We start from the raw sequence: 22340 nt of genomic DNA, 5'->3' as shown, positions 1-22340 counted from the left end.
CCTATGGGTTTAATAACGGGTTGTTCTTAATTTGTGTTGTAATTAATGCTGATGCTGTGAAGGTGATGAATGTTAAGAGCAGGTGCCAGCGTGTTTCTGCCTATACTGCAAGTTTGGAGAATCCCCGGGGCTTAATATTGTTGTAATTGTGTACCTTTGACAAATTGGTATGGTTAGTTGTGCAAACAAAGCAATGAGGAAGATCGACACGTATAGTTATGTACCAGCCTGTCTTTGATAGTATACAGTTAGGTGATACAATTACGTTATGTGTTCCCTTGCTATCAATACATGGTGATTGTAAAGAATAATGATTTGGAGGGATAGTGACTCATGTAGGAGACTACAGTACTATTTAATGTTTGATATTTAGATTAACTCCAAACTCCCATCAAGTCATATAGTGCATTCACACCTTTGCAATGCATTGTATCTTGATATGGCCTCTGTTAGATAATTTTGACTCTGAAATCAGGCAGCAACTATTTTGCCAGAAGGGCTGTTAAAAGAGGGGAGTCTTCAAAGCAGTCAGTTATACATATTTATTTGTTTAGGTTTTTTTGTTTCTGAGGATCGTGAGTGTGAATGACATTATTTGCAATGGAGGACAGAGTTTAATTAGACACCAACAGATTACTATGGTTGTGTTAAGCATTTGTATTCCAGCTTGAATAAGTGCTTTGTTTGGAGTTGCTGACAATATAAGAAAAAAATCATTGTTTGTTTAGAAACATTAAGTTGTTTTTGCTTTTGAATGTTAAAGTTAAACGCTTGTTGCCCTCCGTTGATGTTATTGACATGGTTTTCCAGTTAAATGTTTTTTATATGGCTCTCCAGAAAATTCTGCTGAGCATTGGTTTGCTCTCCAGAAATTCCCAGGAAGTTTGCAGTCGGTTCTTATGACGTCCAGGGTTGCTGCTTAGCGGCTCTTATAACTTTCTGGGTAAACTGCATGATTGATGACTAGTGATCGCGGATCCGAGTCAGCTGAGACGTGAGGAACTTGACGCTCCTACCTGAGGGAAATCTACTCCAAAATCCGGCTTCAAGTACTAACTGGCGCCATAGTCGTACTGGGCCTAATTTAATTACAAGCAGCATGTATAGCATAGTATGTGATAGGGTACAGCCTTGGCCTACGCCTGCAAAAGGTTTCAAGTTCAACTGAGCTCATTATTTAGAAAACCTGGAACCATAATAAGATACTAAGTGGTCACCGTCATGTATTAACATTTATTTTTTAAAGTTGCAGACGACTAAATAAAAATGGCACAGACTCGTGGGAGATTTTAATTTGTCAGCGTTTTATTTGATCCATTGTCACCTTATACATGGCCGGTTGAAACAAATTTACCTTGGGTTACGTGTTGTATTGTTCTTGTCTTATAATTTATTCGATTTTGTTCATTTTATGTTGTTACAATGCAGTCATTGGTTATATTTTTGTCTGTGACAAAAATATACTATTGGCAAGAGAAAGACTTAAAAATCACAATATTTTACCTTTTGTGCACCATTGTGAAATTACAGAATGACCATATATACAAAAATGCAACTATATACTTATGCAATTATACTTATTACAGAGAAGTTATTTTAACGTCACGGGTAAAATGATAATTTCAGAGTTTATGTAATAGATACCATACTACTGTTAGAAACCATTACATAACCAACATTACGCGAGTTAAATCAGAGAGATGTTGTAGTTGGTACGACTACTATCATAGTTTAAGAAACAAAATTATTACTTCTAGTAATATTAAGCCCATTAAATGCTCGTAAACTTACATTTGATAGAGTTATACTAACAGTAGCCTATAGTAAACTGAGTGGATATCATTTCTTCAAAGCTATAGTACACTGTAGTATATACCAGTACTGTTATAACAAGCCTGGAGAGTGCGTACACCTGAAAATTAAGCGTTATACAAAGCATTTCTCAATAGTCAGTGATCACTCATACGATGTGATTAAAAATTATATATTTACAATTTGCTCTTTATAAAGTGTTAAAGTCTCCTCACCCCTTCCCCCCCCCCCTTGCCTCAACAAAGAGTGGGTGGGCTGTGAGTAAATGCCGGCTTAGGCAACAATATGTTTTAAACTTTCCCAAAACTCCATTTTATTCATTGCTAAATGAACATTTATATTTACATTAGTGCTAAATGCAGATAATTAACCAAAACACAATATCTCGAAAGAAAGCGATGTGAGTTGTTTTTTGAACACCTTTTCAATGTTGTTCGATGCTATATTTCCATAGTTATTGAGGCCAATATATGATTTTTTTTTTGGCGTTTCGTTTATTCCGGCCATTAAGTCACAATGATATACATTTGTGAATACATAGTTATAGAAATGAGGCAGCGGGACCAGAAGTCAGATAAATTTTCCAGCTAGGTTCCATACAAAGTAAAACGAGAAATTTAATTTTATATAGCGGAAAGAAAACATCAAGAAAAACACATAGAGAAAGAACATAGATATAGGGTTTTAGCAGAACTGGGAAAGGGAAAAAGTAATACAATGATCATAATAAGGCAGAGCTATACGAAAATTATTAGTTGAGTCGATAATGATTAAGATGTCTTTTATAAGATGACATTGATTTGCTATTCCTAATGTTTTCAGTTAGAGAATTTCAAAGGGCAACACCAGAACATCTATGCTATTTAGCCAGTCAAAAATGTCGAGGATTTCATCATTATTTTGAAGAGCATTCTATTAACGTTTGAATTGGATAAAAACAGTAGTGCCATCATCAAACATAATAAAAGAAACCACATGAGAAGACATGTAAATATGATTTATATACATACAGTAATGAAAGGTAGTGATCCTAAAATGGACCCTTGTGGAACGCCAATATTGCAAGAAATACGTAATGAGCTTACACCACTATACGACACAAGTGATAACAATCACTTAAGTCACTCCTGGAAGCAATTGAAAGATGTTCCAGGACCCCATAACAGAACGTTTTTGTAGAAGAATGCGGTGGTCAATGGTATGAACAGCTTTAGGAAGATCAAAGAAGAGTGCTTCTGTACATATCTTATTATCAAAACCATCTGAGATTTTGTCGACAAGATTGAGTGCCGCTATATATGTTGAGTGCTTTTTACGTAAACCATTATTGATTTGGATTCAATAAGTCGTGTTTAAGTATAAATTTGTAAAAACGGTTGTGAACCAGTTGTTCAATAATTTTAGATATTAAAAGTAAAACAGATATTGGTCTATAGTTACACATCAGCTGCTCATTGCCAGATATAACAAACTAGGAGTAATTTTCGGATCTTAAGTTCAGATAGGAAAACATTTTTTTTTGTGCAAAAGATAGATTTATAATCTGTGTTAGTGTAACTGTGACAGAAGGCCCAATTTTCTAAGGCATGGCATTTTGGAATTTGATCGAAACCAGGAATTTTACTATTTTTAGCTTAGAAATAATATAAAGGACTTCATAATGCCTAGTAGGAAACAAAAAAAGGAGAAGCGAGTTTTGTACATTTGCGTCGATTTAGCTTAAAGCAGTTTTTGTTCGCATTGGTAGCCTAGGCTGCCAAAGACTTGGCTACTGTAGAAAAATACATATTAAAATTATTAGCACTTGTATGTGGATCCTCTTTGAGAACATCATTACAAACAAAGGCTTTAATACAATTAGTTTGTTCACTTTTTTTTAGCATACTGTTAATTACTTTCCACAGTTTAGCACTGTCGTTCTTGTTTAAAGGGTGTGAAGACTCGCGCAAAAAGAAACGTCTAATGCCGGTAATTTGACCTAGTTTCGAATGAGGTGTAACAGAAGTGTTATACACCACCATCGATTCCAGAAAATACACACACAGCTTGCTACCGTCGGTAATTAGACACTAGTGTACAGTCAGTACATACAGCTGCGGTCAATACCCACAGCACAGTCTACAAATTATACAGCGATGGACATCTCAGGTCCAGCTACAGATAACAAGGTATAACGTTTCATTACTGTCTGCATTTTGTAGCGACACAAACAAAACGTCACTTGCAAGCAACAGAAAGTTAACATTCTCAGATTGCCGCACGAGGTTTGGGGCGAGTCTTCAATGCCTTTAAGTCAATAAGATTGCTATATAGCACATTTTCTTTACCTGTCTAATAACATCTGTAAGTTTATTTTTACAATTTGGAATAATAAGCTTTGCGATCACATGAATGTGTTTGCTTATATATTTAATAGAGTTTATTTTTATGTTTAATAAAAACAATGATTGCAGGTGTAGTCCATGGTCATTTTTGATACTTTGTTTTTGGTTTAACTTTGGTGACCGGACAACACCTATTTGAAGCTTTGACGGAAAACCCGCAAAAATTGGGAGAAAGCGATATCTATTTCATCATTTAACAAAACTGTACAGACCAGTCAACAACAGCAAGCTCTGTAAATTAGCTTAGCGATGTTTCGGTCACAGGTATTATGTCTACAGGATTGGGGTATATTTTTTTTACTTTTTAGTTAACAATTTAAAACGTGAAACAAGAAAAATCGGATAATGATCAGATATATCACTTATTATATAACACCGGACTTAAAATAAGACAGAGGAATTTTGGGGTAAATGTTGTCAATCAGAATAGAAGTTTCACTTGTAACTCTCGTAGGACTGTCAATGGTAGTTATACTAATGTGTTGATTAATTGTTCCACGTCGTACTTTATATATGAATTTGACAGAGATCAATATTATATTTTCCTGCTAAAAAGCAGTTTTTTAACTTCAGTTTAAGTGACACTTCAAACACTCATCAAGCTCATCATTGAAACGAAAAATAGAAACAATTGGTGGTCTATAGATAACCCCGACTCTTACAATATTTTTCAATTATCATTTATAACTTCAATAAATAAACTTTCAGGAAACTATAGATTTCCAAGAGATAATATTTTCATGAAGAACGGAAATTGTATTCTATATCGTCTAAGACATTAGTACAGCATGTCCTTGCGTACCTTCTTACGACTTTCACATATTAAATGCATGACACGTTACTGTTGGAAACTTGACGTCCAGACCCTATCACTGACAGTGCGTATATACAGGCAAAGCAGTTCCGTTTTTTTATTTTTTGGTTATGACTTCAAATACCGTAAACTAACAGTCGATAGTAATGAAATGTACCAATTTGTGTTTAAGACTCTCAGAAGTAAGAAAACTAATAAGGCTCGCATCCCGAGTCCACACTTTTTTCATATATTTAAACCTCTCCTCCCCTCCCCTCACCTCCCCTTCCTCTCCCCTCCCCTCCCCTCCCTCCCCCTAACCTCCCCTTCCTCTCCTCTCCCCTCCCCTCCCCCTAACCTCCCCTTCCTCTCCCCTCCCATCCCCTCCCCGGAAAGAAACTCTCTCTTTTCTCCCTTCAGTTCTTCCCGGCTCTACCCCACCAAACTCCCCCACCCCACGGGAGTCATTTTCTCAAAAGTCGTCTACATTCTTACTGAGTAGGGCAGTTGCAAACCCAACCATGGGAATGAAAAAACTAAGCAGATTAGCAACGGTCGTTTGAGGATGTAAGGAATCAACAAATTTTTTGAGACTCTTCCAAAAAGGGAAGTTCTTAGCCGTAAACTTATAATAGATTTTGATTCTGAAACGATCCCATATGTATTTCAGATCCATGCCACCAACTACAAAGAAAGATAGCACTGCTGTCATAAGATGCCTACAAGCTACCAGCATGTTATAGATGATATAGACGTAATGCTTATCTTCTAGGAAAGAAATTTGATCGCATGAATATGGGCATATCGAGTGTGGATTATCCCCCTTGCCTTCTGCAGTTTCTATAGTGAACATCGCGGTGGTTTGGTTACCCTTCGGAAAGATCAGGTGGTAGTTCCACGTGACCACGACAGTAATCCCAAACGTCGCGTTGAATAGCACGAAAGTTAACCAAGGCAAAAGAAGTCTACGTAACTGTATGTAATCTTTGAAAAGTCGGCGGACTTTATTTAGACAGAGGTCCATTTCTCCAGCGTGTTTCTTGATATAATCTGCCGTTTTCTTACACGATTCTTCCAAGATCACACGTTTCAGGTAGAGAAAATAACAGACCGCAGCGAAGAAGCAGACGTAGATGTATTCGAAGGCGGTCCAGGCGCATTGCAACCAGGTACGGCAGTCATCGTTCAGATTGAAGAACATCGCCATTCTTGCTGTGACGATGAAAACCGGGAAGGGTATAAACAGGCAGACGAATACACCGATCTTCGGGAGACGCAGAACCCTGGAGGGTGATAACGATGGGAACTGGCTCGCGCAGGAGGACTCGGAGAAGACAGTGACCCACGTGATCTCGTCCTCCCTGCTTGCTCGGTTGAAGCGTCTCTTGAGAAGTGCGACGATGCAAATCAATTGAGCAGAGATGAGTGACGGCCAATAACAAAGAAACGCGACGAAACGGAGGAAGTGGTCCATCTTACCGAAGTAACAGTAGAAGTAAAACATGGCCGATAATGCGGAGGAGATGGTCATAAACAGCTGGACTGATAACGAGACCAAAAATATCAACTTCCTCTTCACTTTTGATTGACCTACATGAGATGAAAAAAATGAAGAGAATTGACCATAACTTCATATATACAATGTATCAAAGGTACAAGTGTTGTGCCGTAATTATCATGCATGTGTGGATGGTGAGGACAGGAAATGGTGGGGAGAAAGGGGGTGGTGGAGGGGAAAACGGGGACATGTAACGTTTAAAGATCTGCTTTATTGGCTCCAATTATAGCACGCTATAGCTAGGAAAGTTTTGTGATTGCGTAATCGACTTGCCACGGTCGTAAATCCAACTCAGGCTCTAAAGATCAGCATGCAAAGCTTCTTAACACAATTAGGCAAATTTGTGTAAACACTGTGTGGAAATAATGTTCATGTCTAAAGTGTAGTTAATCATACAGCGCTCACACTAAGACCCTCGTACAAGAAAAAAAAATATGTGGCAGGCGTTGCAGACTAATTGGTTAAAAGAGGTCATTTTACGACCAAAGGCAGGTCGATTACGTATAATCTCAAAAAACATTTCCATGCATGGGGTAGCGTGCTACAGTTGGGGTCTATACAGTAGACCTTTAAGTATATTAGCCACCCTATTGCTCTATACCTTCACATGCCTTTGTAAAGAGGGAACTGTGACGTTACAAACGATATGAATCAGTGCCAACTGACTGATCACCTAAAATTTATGATACAATGTTGACAAAAGAAAAAGAATTATCGACAAACAGCATTGGCATAAATATATTCTATTGAAACGGTGAAGAGTAAAAGGGGTGAAATCAGGTAGGAAATTAATATGGATATATTGTAGGCCATTCCAAAAACACTGCTCTGTTCCAAAACGCATTCTTCACCACTTTTATGGTTTGGTAGTTTTAAACATTTGAGTCCCTTTAACTTAGCTGTCTGGTTCAGTTTAAGTCAGTTGCTGTTTGTTTCGTATGGACGCCCGTCTATTATTACATGAAGTCATGGTCATAGCCTGGGTGAAATTCCTAGGAGGCCAGTAAAGGAACATCGAGAAACATCATCAAATGTTACAAAGTGGTGCTTCGACATGCGTATTTTCAAGGCCACTTTTAAGAAATTATCTAGTTGGGGGGGGGGGCATTCTCAAAATGGGACCATCATGACATTATCTAGCGGAGCGCCACCATCAGTTGGCCCTTATCGTAGCAAGGCAATTTTGTCAAAGATGGCTCCCATATTACCGGAAATGGCACTTGTTTGGCCTTGTATGTTGCATCTATAACATTCTTTCTTTTGAGATCTCATCTTTTAGAAATTTACACTTCCAAGTAAAAAGCGTAAAGTCGAGAAATTGTATGCGGTAAAACTACTTTGTATAGGAGAAAAATAGGACTTTACGTTACTTTATAAGCTCTGTTTTTTCTTTGTTTAAACAGGTCATTGATGATATAAAAGCACGCTAGGGCATTGTCATGGTAGTCGTAGCCTATACATGCTGAGGGGAAGCTATATGGGGAATTTAGGTGTAAATTAATTGTTAGTTTGTGCTATATTGTGCTATTTGTTTTACATACCAAACAGGGACCTATTGTGCATGTGTGTTGGGGGGGGGGGGGGAGTTGAGCAATATCATCAGTCTACTTTCATTTAGGAAATGAAAATCTCAGGGCTGTGGTTCCCCCCCCCCCACCTACCATCACCATCGCAGACTACAGCCCTATAGGCGTTGAAAAAGAATATGCTCTTGTTGAGCTGGGAGCTGCATGGAAGGTTTTTCGTTACCTGAATTGAGTTATTGAAATTAAAATGAAAAGAAAAAACCCACAAACTCACAATATATATATTTATATATATATATATATATATATATATATATATATATATATATATATATATGTTGATACTAGATGAGACTAGTGGAACACTAGTAGTTGTAACTCGGAGTTTCACGCTTTATTGCGATCTTCAGACAACTCTTCAGACAACTTCAGACATCTTCAGACAACTTCAGACAACGAGTTGTCTGAAGATCGCAATAAAGCGTGAACCTCCGAGTTACAACTACTAGTGTTCCACTAGTCTCATCTAGTATCAACATATATTCCGCTCTGTCCAATGGACATAGAGCACTCTGCGCCAAGATAGACGCCAACCTACTCTCTCTCTATATATATATATATATATATATATATCTATATATATATTTATATATATATATATATGTATATATATATCTATATATATATATATATCTATATATATATATATATATATATATATATATATATATATAAGTGATTGGAAGTGAAACAGCCAATGTTTGGTTTTTGCAGAGCTTTCGAGCAAAACTAGCTCTTCTTCAGTGCATGATCACCGAAAGTGATCATGCACTGAAGAAGAGCTAGTTTTGCTCGAAAGCTCTGCAAAAACCAAACATTGGCTGTTTCACTTCCAATCACTTACCTAATTCAATTATTGTATCTCTCTCGAGATCCAGCCTTTCTCTAAATGCAGCATAGTTGTTTAACAGTTTTTCCGTTATTCCTATATATATATATATATATATATATATATATATATATATATATATATATATATATATATATATATATATATATATATATATATATATATATATATATATATATATATATATATATATATATATATATATATATATACATATATACGTTAGCACTGAGACCGCCGACGTTATCAATTGAGCCTTAATTGCTAGCTTAAGCTTATTTTTAATGCTGAATTTCCTTACAACTGGAATATCTATATATAGTAACATGACTATAACACTCTGTCTGTGCTATAGCCTACGTTTATCAAGATTAAAATGCTGCATCAGGTTATTATTCTAAGGATGACGTTAGGCAGATAGTCAGTCGTTAAATGTTATAGTTCAAGGGAGAGGAAAACAAATTGGTTGCTATTATTAGAAACATGCTTTTCATCAGGCGCGTAGCCAAGGGGGAGGGGAAGGGGGCAGCCGCCCCCCTCCCTTGAGCATATTTTTTGTATGTTTTTATTATATCGCTAGTAATTTCAAAAGAGAATGCCTTGTAAGATGCCACTTACAAGGCCTTGGAAGTGCCATATCCAGCGATCTGGGAGGCATTTTCAGCCAAATAAATTCCACGCATGGTGGCGCTACGCTTAGATAGATTGCAATTCCGTATCTACGGCTCTGATAGTTTGCCTACAGTTTCGCCCCTCCCTTGGCAAATTCCTCGCTAAGCGCCTGGTTTTCATACTGCTCGTACCGTGAAAATACGAGTGCTCTGAAGCGGACATAACATATACAGTATAGAAAACCTTGTCCCAACTGGATCCTTTAGGGCAAAGTTGTTGATTGCCAAGGTTCATCAGGTGTATGGATACCAACATCCATGCACTAGGTTAATGCTATTCTATATTTGCTTTTTGTTTATTTATAAAAAAAAAACTGAAAAAAACATTTTTCTTTCACTTTCATAAACATCAAATATTTGAATGATATCGCAAATTAAGTTTACATGATCATATTTATATGATCATAATGTGTATCTGATGTTTTGCTATTAAGTTTTGTGTTGCATCGTAGGCACTGATCTAATGGTATGTGTATTATAGACTACTTATTCCAGCCACTTAAATTGATCAGCCTCTGAGGTTCAAAGCCGGGTCAGTTCTCATAACTAAAAAGGGGAATGGCAATGACAGCGGTGTGTTTACGTTCTTTATAAGGCCTATTTCAAAATAATCTTGTAACTACTTCCATCCTTAAATACTCCAAATCGCTTTGCTTATAATTAGCTTCAGCTGTGATATCGAGATCATTACAACAGCTTCGAATGGGGGTGGCGGGAGTGGAGGGGAGGGGATGGGATTTGTACAGCAGTCAGACCAATATTCAGACGTTGGCTGCACCAAACCCGCGTAAATATCTTTGGTGTGAAAATCCAATGCACCTCTGTCCTTGTAATTGGGGACAGTGGCGTAGCCAGAGGGGGCCTGGGGGGCAATGGCCCCCAAATTTGCTTTTTGCTACAGTCTTGCCCCCCCCCCAATGAAATCCAGTGATACTTCTTTTTTACATTTTTTCGAGTTCTAATCACAAGTATTCATACCTCAGGGCTCATGTTCATACTTCATATAAGGTCAGAACTTGGTAATCAGACCGAGATATTACACATTTTGGGCCTTCATCATACCCACATACGGAGACCGTTGATCAATATCGTCCAAGAGAATAAGTGCCAATAATTTGGCGTGTTTATAACCATTACAAACTAGCGCTAGCAATCCATGTGCATTTTCAGCGACCAATGATGCCACGCGTGGAGAATTTTCACTGCACGTATGGGCCCTAGGCCTGGTAAAACATGTTCCATTGAACCATTGGATGTGTATTTGTGCAGACGAGGTGCCCATTAATACATATATTTCTTGGTAATTCCTACCATCAACCATCACTGGGTTGCCAACCCCCGCCCCCCCCCCCCTTTAAGAAGATTCTTGCCCCCTAACAATAGAATGCTGGCTACGCCACTGATTAGGGGTCCCGTGATACCGTGTTATATAACATTGACAACACTGACAAGGTTGATGCTATATTCCGCATCTTAATAAGGTCTAAAAAATGTGTTACAAAAGCCATAGAACATATTGACACAACTAATTGTACAAGCTCTACATGTTGTATTACCCTCCTGCTATATATACGAACAATCATTGTTTTTCCTTACCTACTAAATAGACTCTTTCTCGTTCCTTTTCGTCATTGTTCGGAACATCCTTCGGCGAGGACCATTCGATAACCCCTAGCAACAACAACAGAGACAAGAGGGGACCAGAGAGCTGATCACTTTTCTCCGCCGGCTCCCCATGGTTTTCCCGCGAGACGGCTGAATCACCATTGAGCAAAGATGTTGCTTCTTGTTCCATCGTCTGTTTGATGTTTTAGCTGCTATGCTTATCCTTTCAAAGATTTAATCAACCTTCCTATGATTTGTGACAATATTGTAAACCAACATCTAGAGCAAAGTGATCGACGTTCTTTAAATTATTGTTGATCCAGACTACAGACTTGTTTCTCCGCCCTTCGTCTGTATATATACGTAGTCTGCGCAGAGTTTGTTCATCAACACCTGTAGATTATACCACAGAATAATGTGACGCCACACCGCACCTGGCTTGCCGCCTAAATTCTTGTCATATATAACAATATTAATGGAATTGAATAATACAATGAAATAGGTAATCAATAAACAACAAATTCGTCAAGGGATTTCCCGGGTTTTCAAGACGACCTGAAGTTTAAACCTTTAATAGAATCTTTTACATCGGATATGAGCAAAAATATGTTTCGGTGATTTGAGCTAACAGTAAAAAATAATATAGCCAAAGTATATTTGTAGATCATGTGTAGTATCTGTTCCCTTTCTAGGGGAATGGAGTGATGGACACCCGACGATGAACACACAGTCACAGTCCCGATGCAAGGGGACTGGGGTTGAGAGCGGATCAGTTGTTCGGTAGTTTGGTTTTCGTGCCCAGGTTCTTTCCTGGGCGACTTTTTCTTAAAAAGTAGTATATTTAAAAACGTTTTATTGAATTCTCACAAAATCAACGTGTGCGGTTGTTTGTGTGTGTGAGGAAATGAAGCCATGGGTATCAGATGAGCAGGGGGTTTCCCCTCCGGGAGAGGCCTGGCCGACTTAAAAACCCTTTCAAAGGAGCTGCATACATAAAATAAAAGGAAACAGTAAAACAACAGTGGCAGCTGATACTATCAAAGGGGCGATTTTGCCTCGAAGATCGTTGAATGTCCATTGCTGTAATTAGCCACACATAGATACACACATAGTTCTACAACTTTGTAATCTGTACAAACACTGGAATTGTAGCTTCATAATGTTCTTTTCGAATTTCAGACACATTCAGAAAGTAGTCTATATAACGAGTAAGATCACCCATACTTGGAGCTTCGTTCCGGAGCCAAGTTAAATCCGATTTAGAGCAAGTTCATCGCCGTGAAGATTGGAGCCGAACTTGACGGCCAAGCTGCAGGGAGTTCGAACTTTTCATTATCATTCATTATAATTTGGGGACTTGGACTGGGGGAACGAATTTGGTTTATTTCATGGTTATATGATGTACGCCATCACCGACAAACCAACGATTGAGATAAACCCTTCTATACCTTGTTTCCGCCACCTTTAAATATCAAAATACAAGCCAAACAATCATATTGCAATTAAATATGTCACAACTGTTGATAGCAAAAGAAAGAGACCAGTAAATTTAATTAATGTAATTTTTTTCAATAATGTGAATATTACGGTGCCAGAAAAATTTATCATGTTTAGAACCAAAATGCAATGTGTTCAATAATCACGCATGAGAGATAGAATGGCAAGAAAAGTCACTCTTTGTAACTCTTCTTATAATTCAATGGTATCACGATGTAAACTTGAAGTACTCAAGTACACGAGAAATAAAGGGAAAAAGTATTGCAAGTAATTAGACGTACATTATAACTGATATACGTCACTAGTAGTGACGACTCACTATATATAGTATAATACTTGTCACAACACGTCGGTGTTACTTAACGTTAGATAATGTTAGTATATATATATTAGTATCTATTCATATTAACGTAACTTCCTTTTGTGTAATTTGAAGTGTTTTTTTTTGGTCAGGGGTGTGCGGTTCGATGTATCGTATGTGTTATTTTCGCCTTGGCAAACTTAACACTTTCGGTTTTGTAGTCCCCATTCGTACGTCTAACCTAAAGCCCGGGTCACATCTGCGCGATTCAACACGCGATTCAACTCGCAATACAATTGAAAGTTGAATCGCGTAGTTAGACACGGGTATCAACTTGTTGCGTAATAAAAGTTGCGCCGTCGATTTGGGTTGATTTGCAATAGAGCAATGTCCTAATCAGCGCAACTTCTTTGAAGCAACTTTTCTGATGCGCGTAATTTTAGTTGCGAGTTGAATCGCGTGTTGAATCGCGCAGATGTGACCCGGGCTTTAGGGTCGCCCTAGAACAGTTCTTATACATGGACAACTCGGCTCTGGATACTATGCAATGTAACGTATATGGCTGTAGATAAAAAGAATATAGCGCCAATCAGATATTATATATATATATATATATATATATATATATATATATATATATACATCCTGCCAACATACTCGAAATCTTTTGTGATTCCTAAAGCCGGATGTCGAAAGACATACTTGGAACAGACTCTGTTACATGAAATGGAATTAAACGACAAAGGCAAATTAATATGTCTTCAATTGAAAGTATAGTGGGTTAGAAAATCCAGAACAGTGAAAAAAAAGTTTCAGCCTCCACGGAGATTCGAAACCGGGCCTCCCGCTTTATATGCGGACACCCTAACCAACTATAGGTAGGGAGGTATAGTTGAATGGATGGATGGATGACTGGAAGGATGGATGCCTGGATGGATGGATGACTGGATGGATGGATGGGTGCATAGATGGGTCGAAAGTGATCACCACCAATTAAGGGTTGGATAGCTCAATTAGTAGAGCGCTGTCTGGGCTTTTAAAACATCATGAAGATCGAATAATTTGCAAGATATTGCGGTGATCTCAGAAAACCACTTTGCAAAAGTTTGTTACAGAGCAGAGTCATAAAAAGTTAACATTATTGATCATGTCTGTTGATATGGAAGTGTACATAATAATATACATTTAGTATATCTGTCAATTGATAGGTTTCTATGAAGGTACTTATACGCTTCCGTCTAAAAGATGCTGCCTCTCGCCAAACAAGATACACAAGAAAGGATAAACTGAAACATTGTCATACTCTTTAGATTGCGTTGATGCCGATCCACCCAGGTTAAATTTCTCCTGTCATTGTCATGCCATATTTAATTGGACACATTAACACATGCTAGCCTACTTTCCACTTTCAACTGGCATATCCTACTCAGTTCCAGTGGCGGAGCGTCCATACAGTCAGGGAGGCGGATGCCCCCCCCCCCCCTCGGACGGGCTCAAATGGACTGCTGGCGCCCTTTTCAGCTTTTTACCACTTTTTACTTATTCGCGATTAATGACTTTTTGATTGCGCTCTCATCTACCTATTGACATTTGTCACATTTTGTTGGTGTAATTTTCTGACAAAATGCTCTAACAGCTATTTATTCTTCGTTTTTCTGCAAATTAGCAAGGCCCGGAAAGGGTCATTTCCGGCGATCTAGGGAGTATCTTTACTCAAAATTTTTGTGTATGCTCCGCGCCAACTCGTGGTGGCGCTCCGCTTAGATAGTGTCGAAAGCGCCCCTACAGACCATTCTCGCCCCCTGACCAATACCCCTAGCTCCGCCACTGCTCAGTTCCCATAAATCACACGGGACCAGACCGCTTGGGGTATCGTCACGGTGCCACTTGCAATTACAAATTTCCATAGCATGACAGGTAAAAGCTCGAGCTTGAAGAAGAAACGGTTATTTTTAGGTTTGCAACAGGATTGTATTTAGTCGTGTTTAGATTAATTCCCATAGTGATCTTGTTGGGAATGTTTGTCCCTCCTGATCTTTTTAACTCATGCTAAACGAAACTAGTCTTTTGCGAAACTTAACCAAGCTAAACTAAACCAAAGCATACATTACATTTAGACCAACTTACCATAGAATATTTGTGTCAATGCTATAGTTAAGGAGTGTTAGCTCAGTGGTTAACGCCGGTGCCTTTCAAAAATAAGGTCCCTGGTTCGAGTCACTCCAAGATTGATGTATGTTGTCCAGTTACAGAGTTGTTGACAATTGACGATTCATAATCATGGACGTTAAATATGAATATAAGAGACTGACTTCGATCAGCTTGCGGCTTTGATAAGACAATGATGGCTTCTTCGCGATTTCCTGCTTGCAGGAGGATCTAAAATACATTCAATACAAACATAGTCTGTTTGTATAACCACGGTCATTCATTTCCCATAGCTGAAAGATGTCAACGCACACGTTAGGGGTCAAATCGCGATCCATGGAAAACCTTTAACTTGTTGCAAGTCGTTTCCCACGAAACTCTGGCTGTTCGAAAATGTATTGTGCATCGTATTTTTGTACCCTTTGTACTGTACCGGCGGATCTGTACTGTACCGGCTCTGTAGATTATATGCAGACAATGTGGGTTGTGTTCCCACCTTGATTTGAAGATGAAGCGTGTTAACTCAGAAGTCATTCATGCAACTGTTCTAGACTATCTCAAAAGACGAAATTACGTGGTAATTTCCCATAGCTTCGACCTCAAGCAAGACACTGTAGTCGTTAACTTTGTTAACCTTTCCATGTCACCGTACAGTTTGTACAGGTTGTAGCCTCACATATTGTAATGCTAGGACTTGGCCTAACTTTTGCGTTAGGCCAAGGATTAGGCTTGTTAAAAGCCTAGGAGTATGATAGTAATAGGCCTACTGTTGCCTACTTAGAAAAGTATGCTAGACCCAAAACTGCTAAGTTAACTTATTCAGTAAGTGTACATTCCGTAGCATTGAACGTCTCATCATGATCATTTACAGGTTTAGCCTAGGCCCTTGCCTAGATACAAATACAATTGTCATTTATGCTTAGGATCAGACCTAAGCTAAGTGACCAAATGTTGTTCAAGAAATCTGTGGACAAGATATTAATGCTTACCCCACCCCCACCCTCCTTGTTGACATATGCTAGTGGTGCATAACCCAAAGTGTATTGTCATCGTCAGCTAGCCTCTCATTGTGAGGGTGAGCTTGGATATATATATTTAAAGAAAACTCAACAAGAAGATTATAATAATCTAGTAGAGCTTTTGAAAAACATTTGCTGTTATGACATTACAGACCACCCACTGTGACCATTCCAGGATTGAGGGTTTAGCCAACAGGTTCAATCTACAGTAGGTTATACATTTAATCAACCACATCTCACGGTTAGGTTCAAACGGTTTGGAAAATTTTCTTCTTCCTCGTCGTAAGTCTTCCATCCTTTGCCACAGGGATGTCCTTCTAGGTTTACATCAGGGTCGTTACCGTAGAGCCAATTAATATATGTACAGCATCAACCAAGTGGAGGCGGAGTATCTCAAATTAAGTTACATCTGTACATGTTACTGTTCTTTCTTTATCTTTCAATATGATATCAGAATTTTGTGAACACCCCGTTCTTTAAAATTCTGCAAATCAATGATGGTTGTTTGTTCTGATTTGTTTCAAGCAGGACCAATCCACCGAGTCTTTTAGCAAGAAACACCTGAAGCTGACGGAGAGTTTACAGGAGTTTGCAATGAGGACTGTGATGCAGAGAGAGACGGGAGCAAGGAACCTCGTCTCCTGCGACAGCTGGTAAGAATCATCTTGGGACAATTGTCAATGTCTTGATGGAGCATTTTGCGTCCTTTTCTATGGCTTTTCTCAACCTCACTTGACTCCACTAGATGCCATAAAGTCATACATAACTAGCTTATCTATTAAATATTACTTGAAATGGTGGCATAAAATTCGAAAAATTTACAACTTTCAACTTTGTTTTTCTCCAAGATATTTTCCGTTGGGATCCAAATAAACCTCGCCCATAATATGAATATTTAAAAGCTACGACATCATTGGCCAATACGTAATACAACACCATGCTTGATTTGTGTAGATTGTCTTTGGCAGTTGTACGTACCAGGGAGCTGTTAGAGTCCAGCTCACTGGTTGTACCAAGTTACCAACTCGACGTTTTGAATCTATTTTTAGCAACGGCTCATAACTAAACCTGCATCTCTGATTGATTGAATTCAAACTAGTGGGTTGGGGGAACTGTGTGCGATTAATATTAAATGTGTAATTTGCAGGACAACACTTTTCTCATTATCTGCAAATAGTCCTTAATTACTTGCCAATTACCGCTTTTGGCAGGGAAAAAACTTGGCTAATATCTTAGTTTGCTGTTTTGTGATCGATATGCAGTATATAAAAAACTTGATGGACTTGTCAAAAATATGGAAAACGGCGACAAAACGCAAAATGCTGCTTTAAGGCATGTGTTGAGTGTCACTGAAAGGAATTTGCAACGGTCTGCAAATTATGTAACAAATACATCAAACAACACTGTGAATTAATTTACTGTAATTTGATGGTATTTTTGGTGTCTGCAATGTTACCCAAAGAAATGCAAACCCTGCTTGACCTACAGAGAGCTGTATTTGACAAGCTGAGAATTGTATTACTGTATTTTGATGATTTTATAATTTACTCGATATTATATTTTATATAATATATAAACTGATGATATTTTTGGAGTCTACATTACCCAAAGAACTTTAAACCTTGGTTGACCTCCAGTAAGTCATATTTGACATGAGCAGTCAACACACTCCAATGGGTTGTCATAGTGAGAAACTGGTTGTACTGTAGTGCTCACTTTCATTGCTGGAGGCGCCAGTTACAGTATCTTGCATATACCGTACCACCAGGGATCACGCCCCGATTTCATTTCGATACAACCCAGGGAAGCGGAAGGGAAGGAGATTTCATGAGAATTCTGTCGTTTATGTACTGTATCCAACCTGTTTAAATGTTTGCAACAGAAGTTCTCTTGTGTTAGCAAATCTTTGTTAACTATTGTAAATTTTCATTCATATCTCATTTGTGTTGAAAATATCTTTTCTCTTCAGCAATGCCAGCCCAGGCGAATCCACGAGTCAGTTTGCTAATTTGGCAACGTTTGTCACCGGAGCTCTCCCAGAGTACAAGGTTAGGATTAATACTGTACCCTTGATATTATATTTATTCTAGCAAATGTGTTTTTTGGGATTCTTTTTCTACAATAGTAATCAGCAGTTATTTTTACGACGCTTAAGCGACCACAAATGTGTGAGAGAGAAGCCCGCAAGGACTTATAGATTACAGCTTACATGTCGGATGGCTTTGAATTTAACATTTTTTTAAACTCAAGTTTGGAATCTTTTCAACTTAGAAAGTCATTTCAGATGGGAAAACCATAGGTTGCTCTTGGATGAAAAATCTACCTTACTATGACCCGGCCGGGAATCGAACCCCGAACCTCCCGATTGCTAAGCCTCATTGCTTCAAATACCACCGCCTTGTTCCACTCCGCTAAAGCACCGGCCTTATCATGATACAGAAAGAGTTCCTTTTCGGAGGAAGAAACTTTATTGTTCAGATTTTGTGTAGCATTTTGGAAGGCTCTGAAATTTGGTCTTGTATAAGACTATGGTGTCTGTAGAAAAACATCTGCTAAGCATCTTTAAACTTGTAGAGCAATTTGATCATTATTGCATCGCTATAGTGGATAAATAATTCCATGTCTGAGGTGTTAAACAGAATACTAGACCAACACTACGAATGGCTTTGTTATAACCGGTTACTAGTCCGACACAAGTAAAGGCTTTGTTATTACCGGTTATTAGACCGACACAAGTAATGGTTTTGTTATTACCGGCTTCTAGGCCGACACAAGTAATGGTTTTGTTATTTCCTGTTACTAGACCGACACTAGTAATGGTTTTGTTTTTACCGGCTACTAGACCGACATAAGTAATGGTTTTGTTATTTCCGGCTACTAGACCGACCCTAGTAATGGTTTTGTTTTTACCGGCTACTAGACCGACACTAGTAATGGTTTTGTAATTACCAGCTACCAGGCCGAGAAAAGTAATGGTTTTGTTATTACCGGCTACTTGACCGACACTAGTAATGGTTTTGTTATTACCGGCTACTAGGCCGGCACTAGTAACGTTTTTGTTATTACCGGCTACTAGGCAGACAGTAGTAACGGTTGTTAGTGCATGAATCTCACATGATGATATTTTGATTGATTGAATAGAAAGGGCATCCACAGCAAATGTAGAAGCAGAAAGAAGTTGTGTCATCTTAGCATTATGGTAATTTGATAAAGTCCACAGTACTTGGCATTTTTTGTTTTGAAAAAAATGGCACTTCTTGCAAATGCCATCACTCATTGGTCACTGTCAAGCCCTGCATCAGATATTTTGATCATTAATTTATTTATTTCTTCCTCTCATCTTTAGAGCGACATAGAGCAGATCATCTCGCCGGTCTTTGTCCATCTTTTCCTGGAAATGATTTATAATGGCCACAAAGCAGAAGGTGAGAGTAATTTACCATCCCAATTTCCCAACCAGACTAACTACTCAAACTTTAGATCTTTTGTTAAAGGACACTTATCTTAGCTTTTGTAAAAGTATAATATATATAATAAAAATAATATGATACATTCCCATCCTCCCACAAAAAAAAAAAAATATTGCTCACCAATACACTTGAGTATATATTGTGGGAAGTAGTTAAAAAACTTAGCTTTTGTAAAGGACACAAAGCAGATGATAACATTTGGTTGTCAATATCCAGAATCCGGAAATGTTGAGTTTTTTTTCACCGATTTAAAGGGAGCCGTCGGGCACAGAATTAATGTAAAATCTCTCGTAGATTGTCACTGCTATCAAATTCAGGTTGTGTTACCATACCACTTTTAATCTTTGAGAAATAACCCTTTAAACATCTGCGGCTCATCAATGAAAGTGGCTGGACAACTTAGTCTAACACACATACGATCGGGGTGTACCTCAGATGCAACACAACACGACTGAGATAAGATGTTTACAATGCATTACAAATATACAAGTCCATTTCTCTTTGGTTGAGTATTTAGTTTAGCTTTTGCATATATTAGTTGTGCTTTGGTCACAAATTTCACAAAATTGAATGAAATCTGTAATTAATCAAGTTGGGACATAGATGTTTCAACCCCAGTCAGCTGCACTCATACTGAGCAAAACTCATTACGTCTTGCTACGGTTGGGCTGCAAACTGTTGATGGAATGCTGCAAGTACAGGTACAGGTAACATCAGTGTCTCAACAGATCTCCTTAAACTTTATGTTAGTTTATAGTTTTGGAGTTTTAGTTTTAGTTGGAGCAAAGACCTCGAAGAGCAGTGGGAATCGTAACTTTGATAAATGATTTGAATGGGCAAACCACAAATATTTCCGATAAAATCATATGTATACTCTGTACCACAAATCCAGTAGAGTATTTGAAAGATGTACCAACACTGGGCACTTGTGGCAATACTAATTCTAAGTTTGAATACTGTGAAGACACTTTTAAAATATCACGATGGCACTTTTTATTGAAAAGGGTACTTTTTTGCCAAAAGGGCTACTTCGTATTAATGGAAGGGGCACTTTTAAACTAAAGGGTGTGTTGGACACTTGTCCTTTGCTGCTATACATATATATATATATAAATATATATATATATATGTATATATATATTTATTTATATATACATATAAATGTACATTTACATATATATATATATAGAGAGAGAGAGAGAGAGAGAGAGGTGGAGAAAGATGTAGATGTAGATGTACATGTAGATGTACATGTACATGTACATGTAGAGAGAGAGAGAGAGAGATGTAGATGTAGATGTACATATAGATGTACATGTACATGTAGACGTAGATGTAGATGTAGATATAGATAGATGGATGGATGGATGGATAGATAGTCTCAAAAGTGTCTAATCGCTTAACAAGCATAGATTCACTAGAGTTATATACCGTACAAGGCAACACTATACCCACTATGCCTACACTATGCCTACACTATGCCTACACTATAACCACTACGCCTACACTATGCCCACGCTGTACCCACACTATGCCTACAATATCTTTTAATTAATTGCGCGTAAAGTCTAAAACAGACAGGCGGCAAATGAATTCTAATGTTGATTGAAGATAAAAAAAATATATAAAAAACAAGTACATTACTGAAATTGAAAATCTTTTCGTAGAGGCGATAGATGCAGCAGTAAAGACTTCAGTGTGAATGAACGATGCGCCTGGGATATTATTTCTAAATGTCGTCGTTCTGTCATCCCATTTCATTTTGTGTATGCTATAGGGAAATTGCTGTCTGTTATAGTTTCATAATGAGTGGCAAATTATTAGCATATCATGAAAGAGCTATATATAATCAAAAGTGATTAAGTTGATCGAATGATCTACGGTATATTAAAGGAGACATTGCAATTTAAAACATTCTTAAAAGTTGGTGAAAGACGTCAACTTACATGAGTACGATAGTATATGCAACCAAAGGATTTAGAGTATACACTCTACCTGTTGACGGAGTGTCTACTGATTGTTTACTGCGTCTATTTTTATTTCCTTAAATTTTGTTTCAAATAAACTCCATGCTTAATTATGAGTATCGTGTGTATAATCTCTCTGTTTTAGGAATGAATTTGTAAGAATTTCGATAACTATTACAAAAAATATATGTTTTTGTTTTATTTTCTTACTCTCTTAAACATTTATATGGCGAAACATGTGTTCTTGATGTTTTTTAGTGCTATAATACTTTTATCCTAATTATACTTTTTATGAAAATTTATATTGGAATAAAGATGGATGAATGAATGTACAGTGCTGATTTTTCTTTTTCAATTTAAAGCAAACCTTTCAACTAATTGGTTATAAATGTCCTCAAATCAGTTACAGAAAATAATACATTAAACCCAGGAAAACACTGTAATATATTTATCTTGAAGAATGTATATGTCTTGACTAAGTCCGGCTGTTCCTATAACTCGTTAACGTGATTCTAACTAATAATCGACATGCATTTGTGTAAGATGTCCTTTCAAAGCTTCCGTAGATACCTATCCCGCAATTGAAATTAAATCTAAAATGCTAGGCCTAATTGACTTTCAATTTACAATACTTTAGTTTTAATCATTCGTTTTTAACACAAATACATATTTAAACTTT

General features: G+C 37.7%; 3 protein-coding genes across 11 annotated transcripts in view; 1 reads left to right on the top strand and 2 right to left on the bottom strand.

Annotated features, from left to right (window-relative positions):
* Positions 1-22340, bottom strand: part of LOC139954959 (uncharacterized) — a 116035-nt gene that overhangs the window by 55495 nt on the left and 38200 nt on the right. The gene's annotated exons all lie outside the window — the stretch shown is intronic.
* Positions 5376-22324, bottom strand: LOC139954956 (uncharacterized). 2 transcript variants are annotated; one of them, XM_071954982.1, is made up of 3 exons: positions 21339-22324; positions 11251-11652; positions 5376-6579 (listed from the first exon to the last, which is right to left on the bottom strand). In XM_071954982.1, exons 2-3 carry the CDS (start codon positions 11447-11449, stop codon positions 5462-5464), a joined length of 1317 nt encoding a protein of 438 aa, XP_071811083.1. In that variant the 5' UTR covers positions 11450-11652; positions 21339-22324; the 3' UTR covers positions 5376-5461. The 2 variants fall into 2 exon arrangements, with proteins under 2 accessions (XP_071811083.1, XP_071811082.1); XM_071954981.1 differs by lacking the exon at positions 21339-22324 and adding an exon at positions 15185-15378 and having other exon boundaries at positions 5384-6579.
* Positions 15584-22340, top strand: part of LOC139954973 (TAF5-like RNA polymerase II p300/CBP-associated factor-associated factor 65 kDa subunit 5L) — a 76829-nt gene continuing 70072 nt past the window's right edge. For 7 of the 8 annotated variants that reach the window (XM_071955056.1, XM_071955051.1, XM_071955058.1 and 4 more), the window contains exons 1-4: positions 15584-15782; positions 16750-16877; positions 18194-18272; positions 19571-19649. In XM_071955056.1, the coding sequence (XP_071811157.1) occupies positions 15714-15782; positions 16750-16877; positions 18194-18272; positions 19571-19649 (355 nt within the window). In that variant the 5' untranslated portion in view covers positions 15584-15713. The remainder of the gene's footprint in view (positions 15783-16749; positions 16878-18193; positions 18273-19570; positions 19650-22340) is intronic. The other variant, XM_071955052.1, reaches the window with a different exon arrangement.

The sequence above is a fragment of the Apostichopus japonicus genome, chromosome 17 (genome assembly GCF_037975245.1).
Source record: "Apostichopus japonicus isolate 1M-3 chromosome 17, ASM3797524v1, whole genome shotgun sequence".
Classification (NCBI taxonomy): domain Eukaryota; kingdom Metazoa; phylum Echinodermata; class Holothuroidea; order Aspidochirotida; family Stichopodidae; genus Apostichopus; species Apostichopus japonicus.
This window is presented reverse-complemented; position numbering and strand designations above follow the sequence as displayed.

Excerpts from the sequence above, each read along its gene's own strand:
- LOC139954956 (XM_071954982.1), bottom strand. The coding sequence starts at position 11,449 with ATGGAACAAGAAGCAACATCTTTGCTCAATGGTGATTCAGCCGTCTCG. Across the intron at positions 6,580-11,250 it reads AGAAAGAGTCTATTTAGTAG|GTCAATCAAAAGTGAAGAGG; the intron begins GTAAGGAAAAAC and ends CATCTCATGTAG.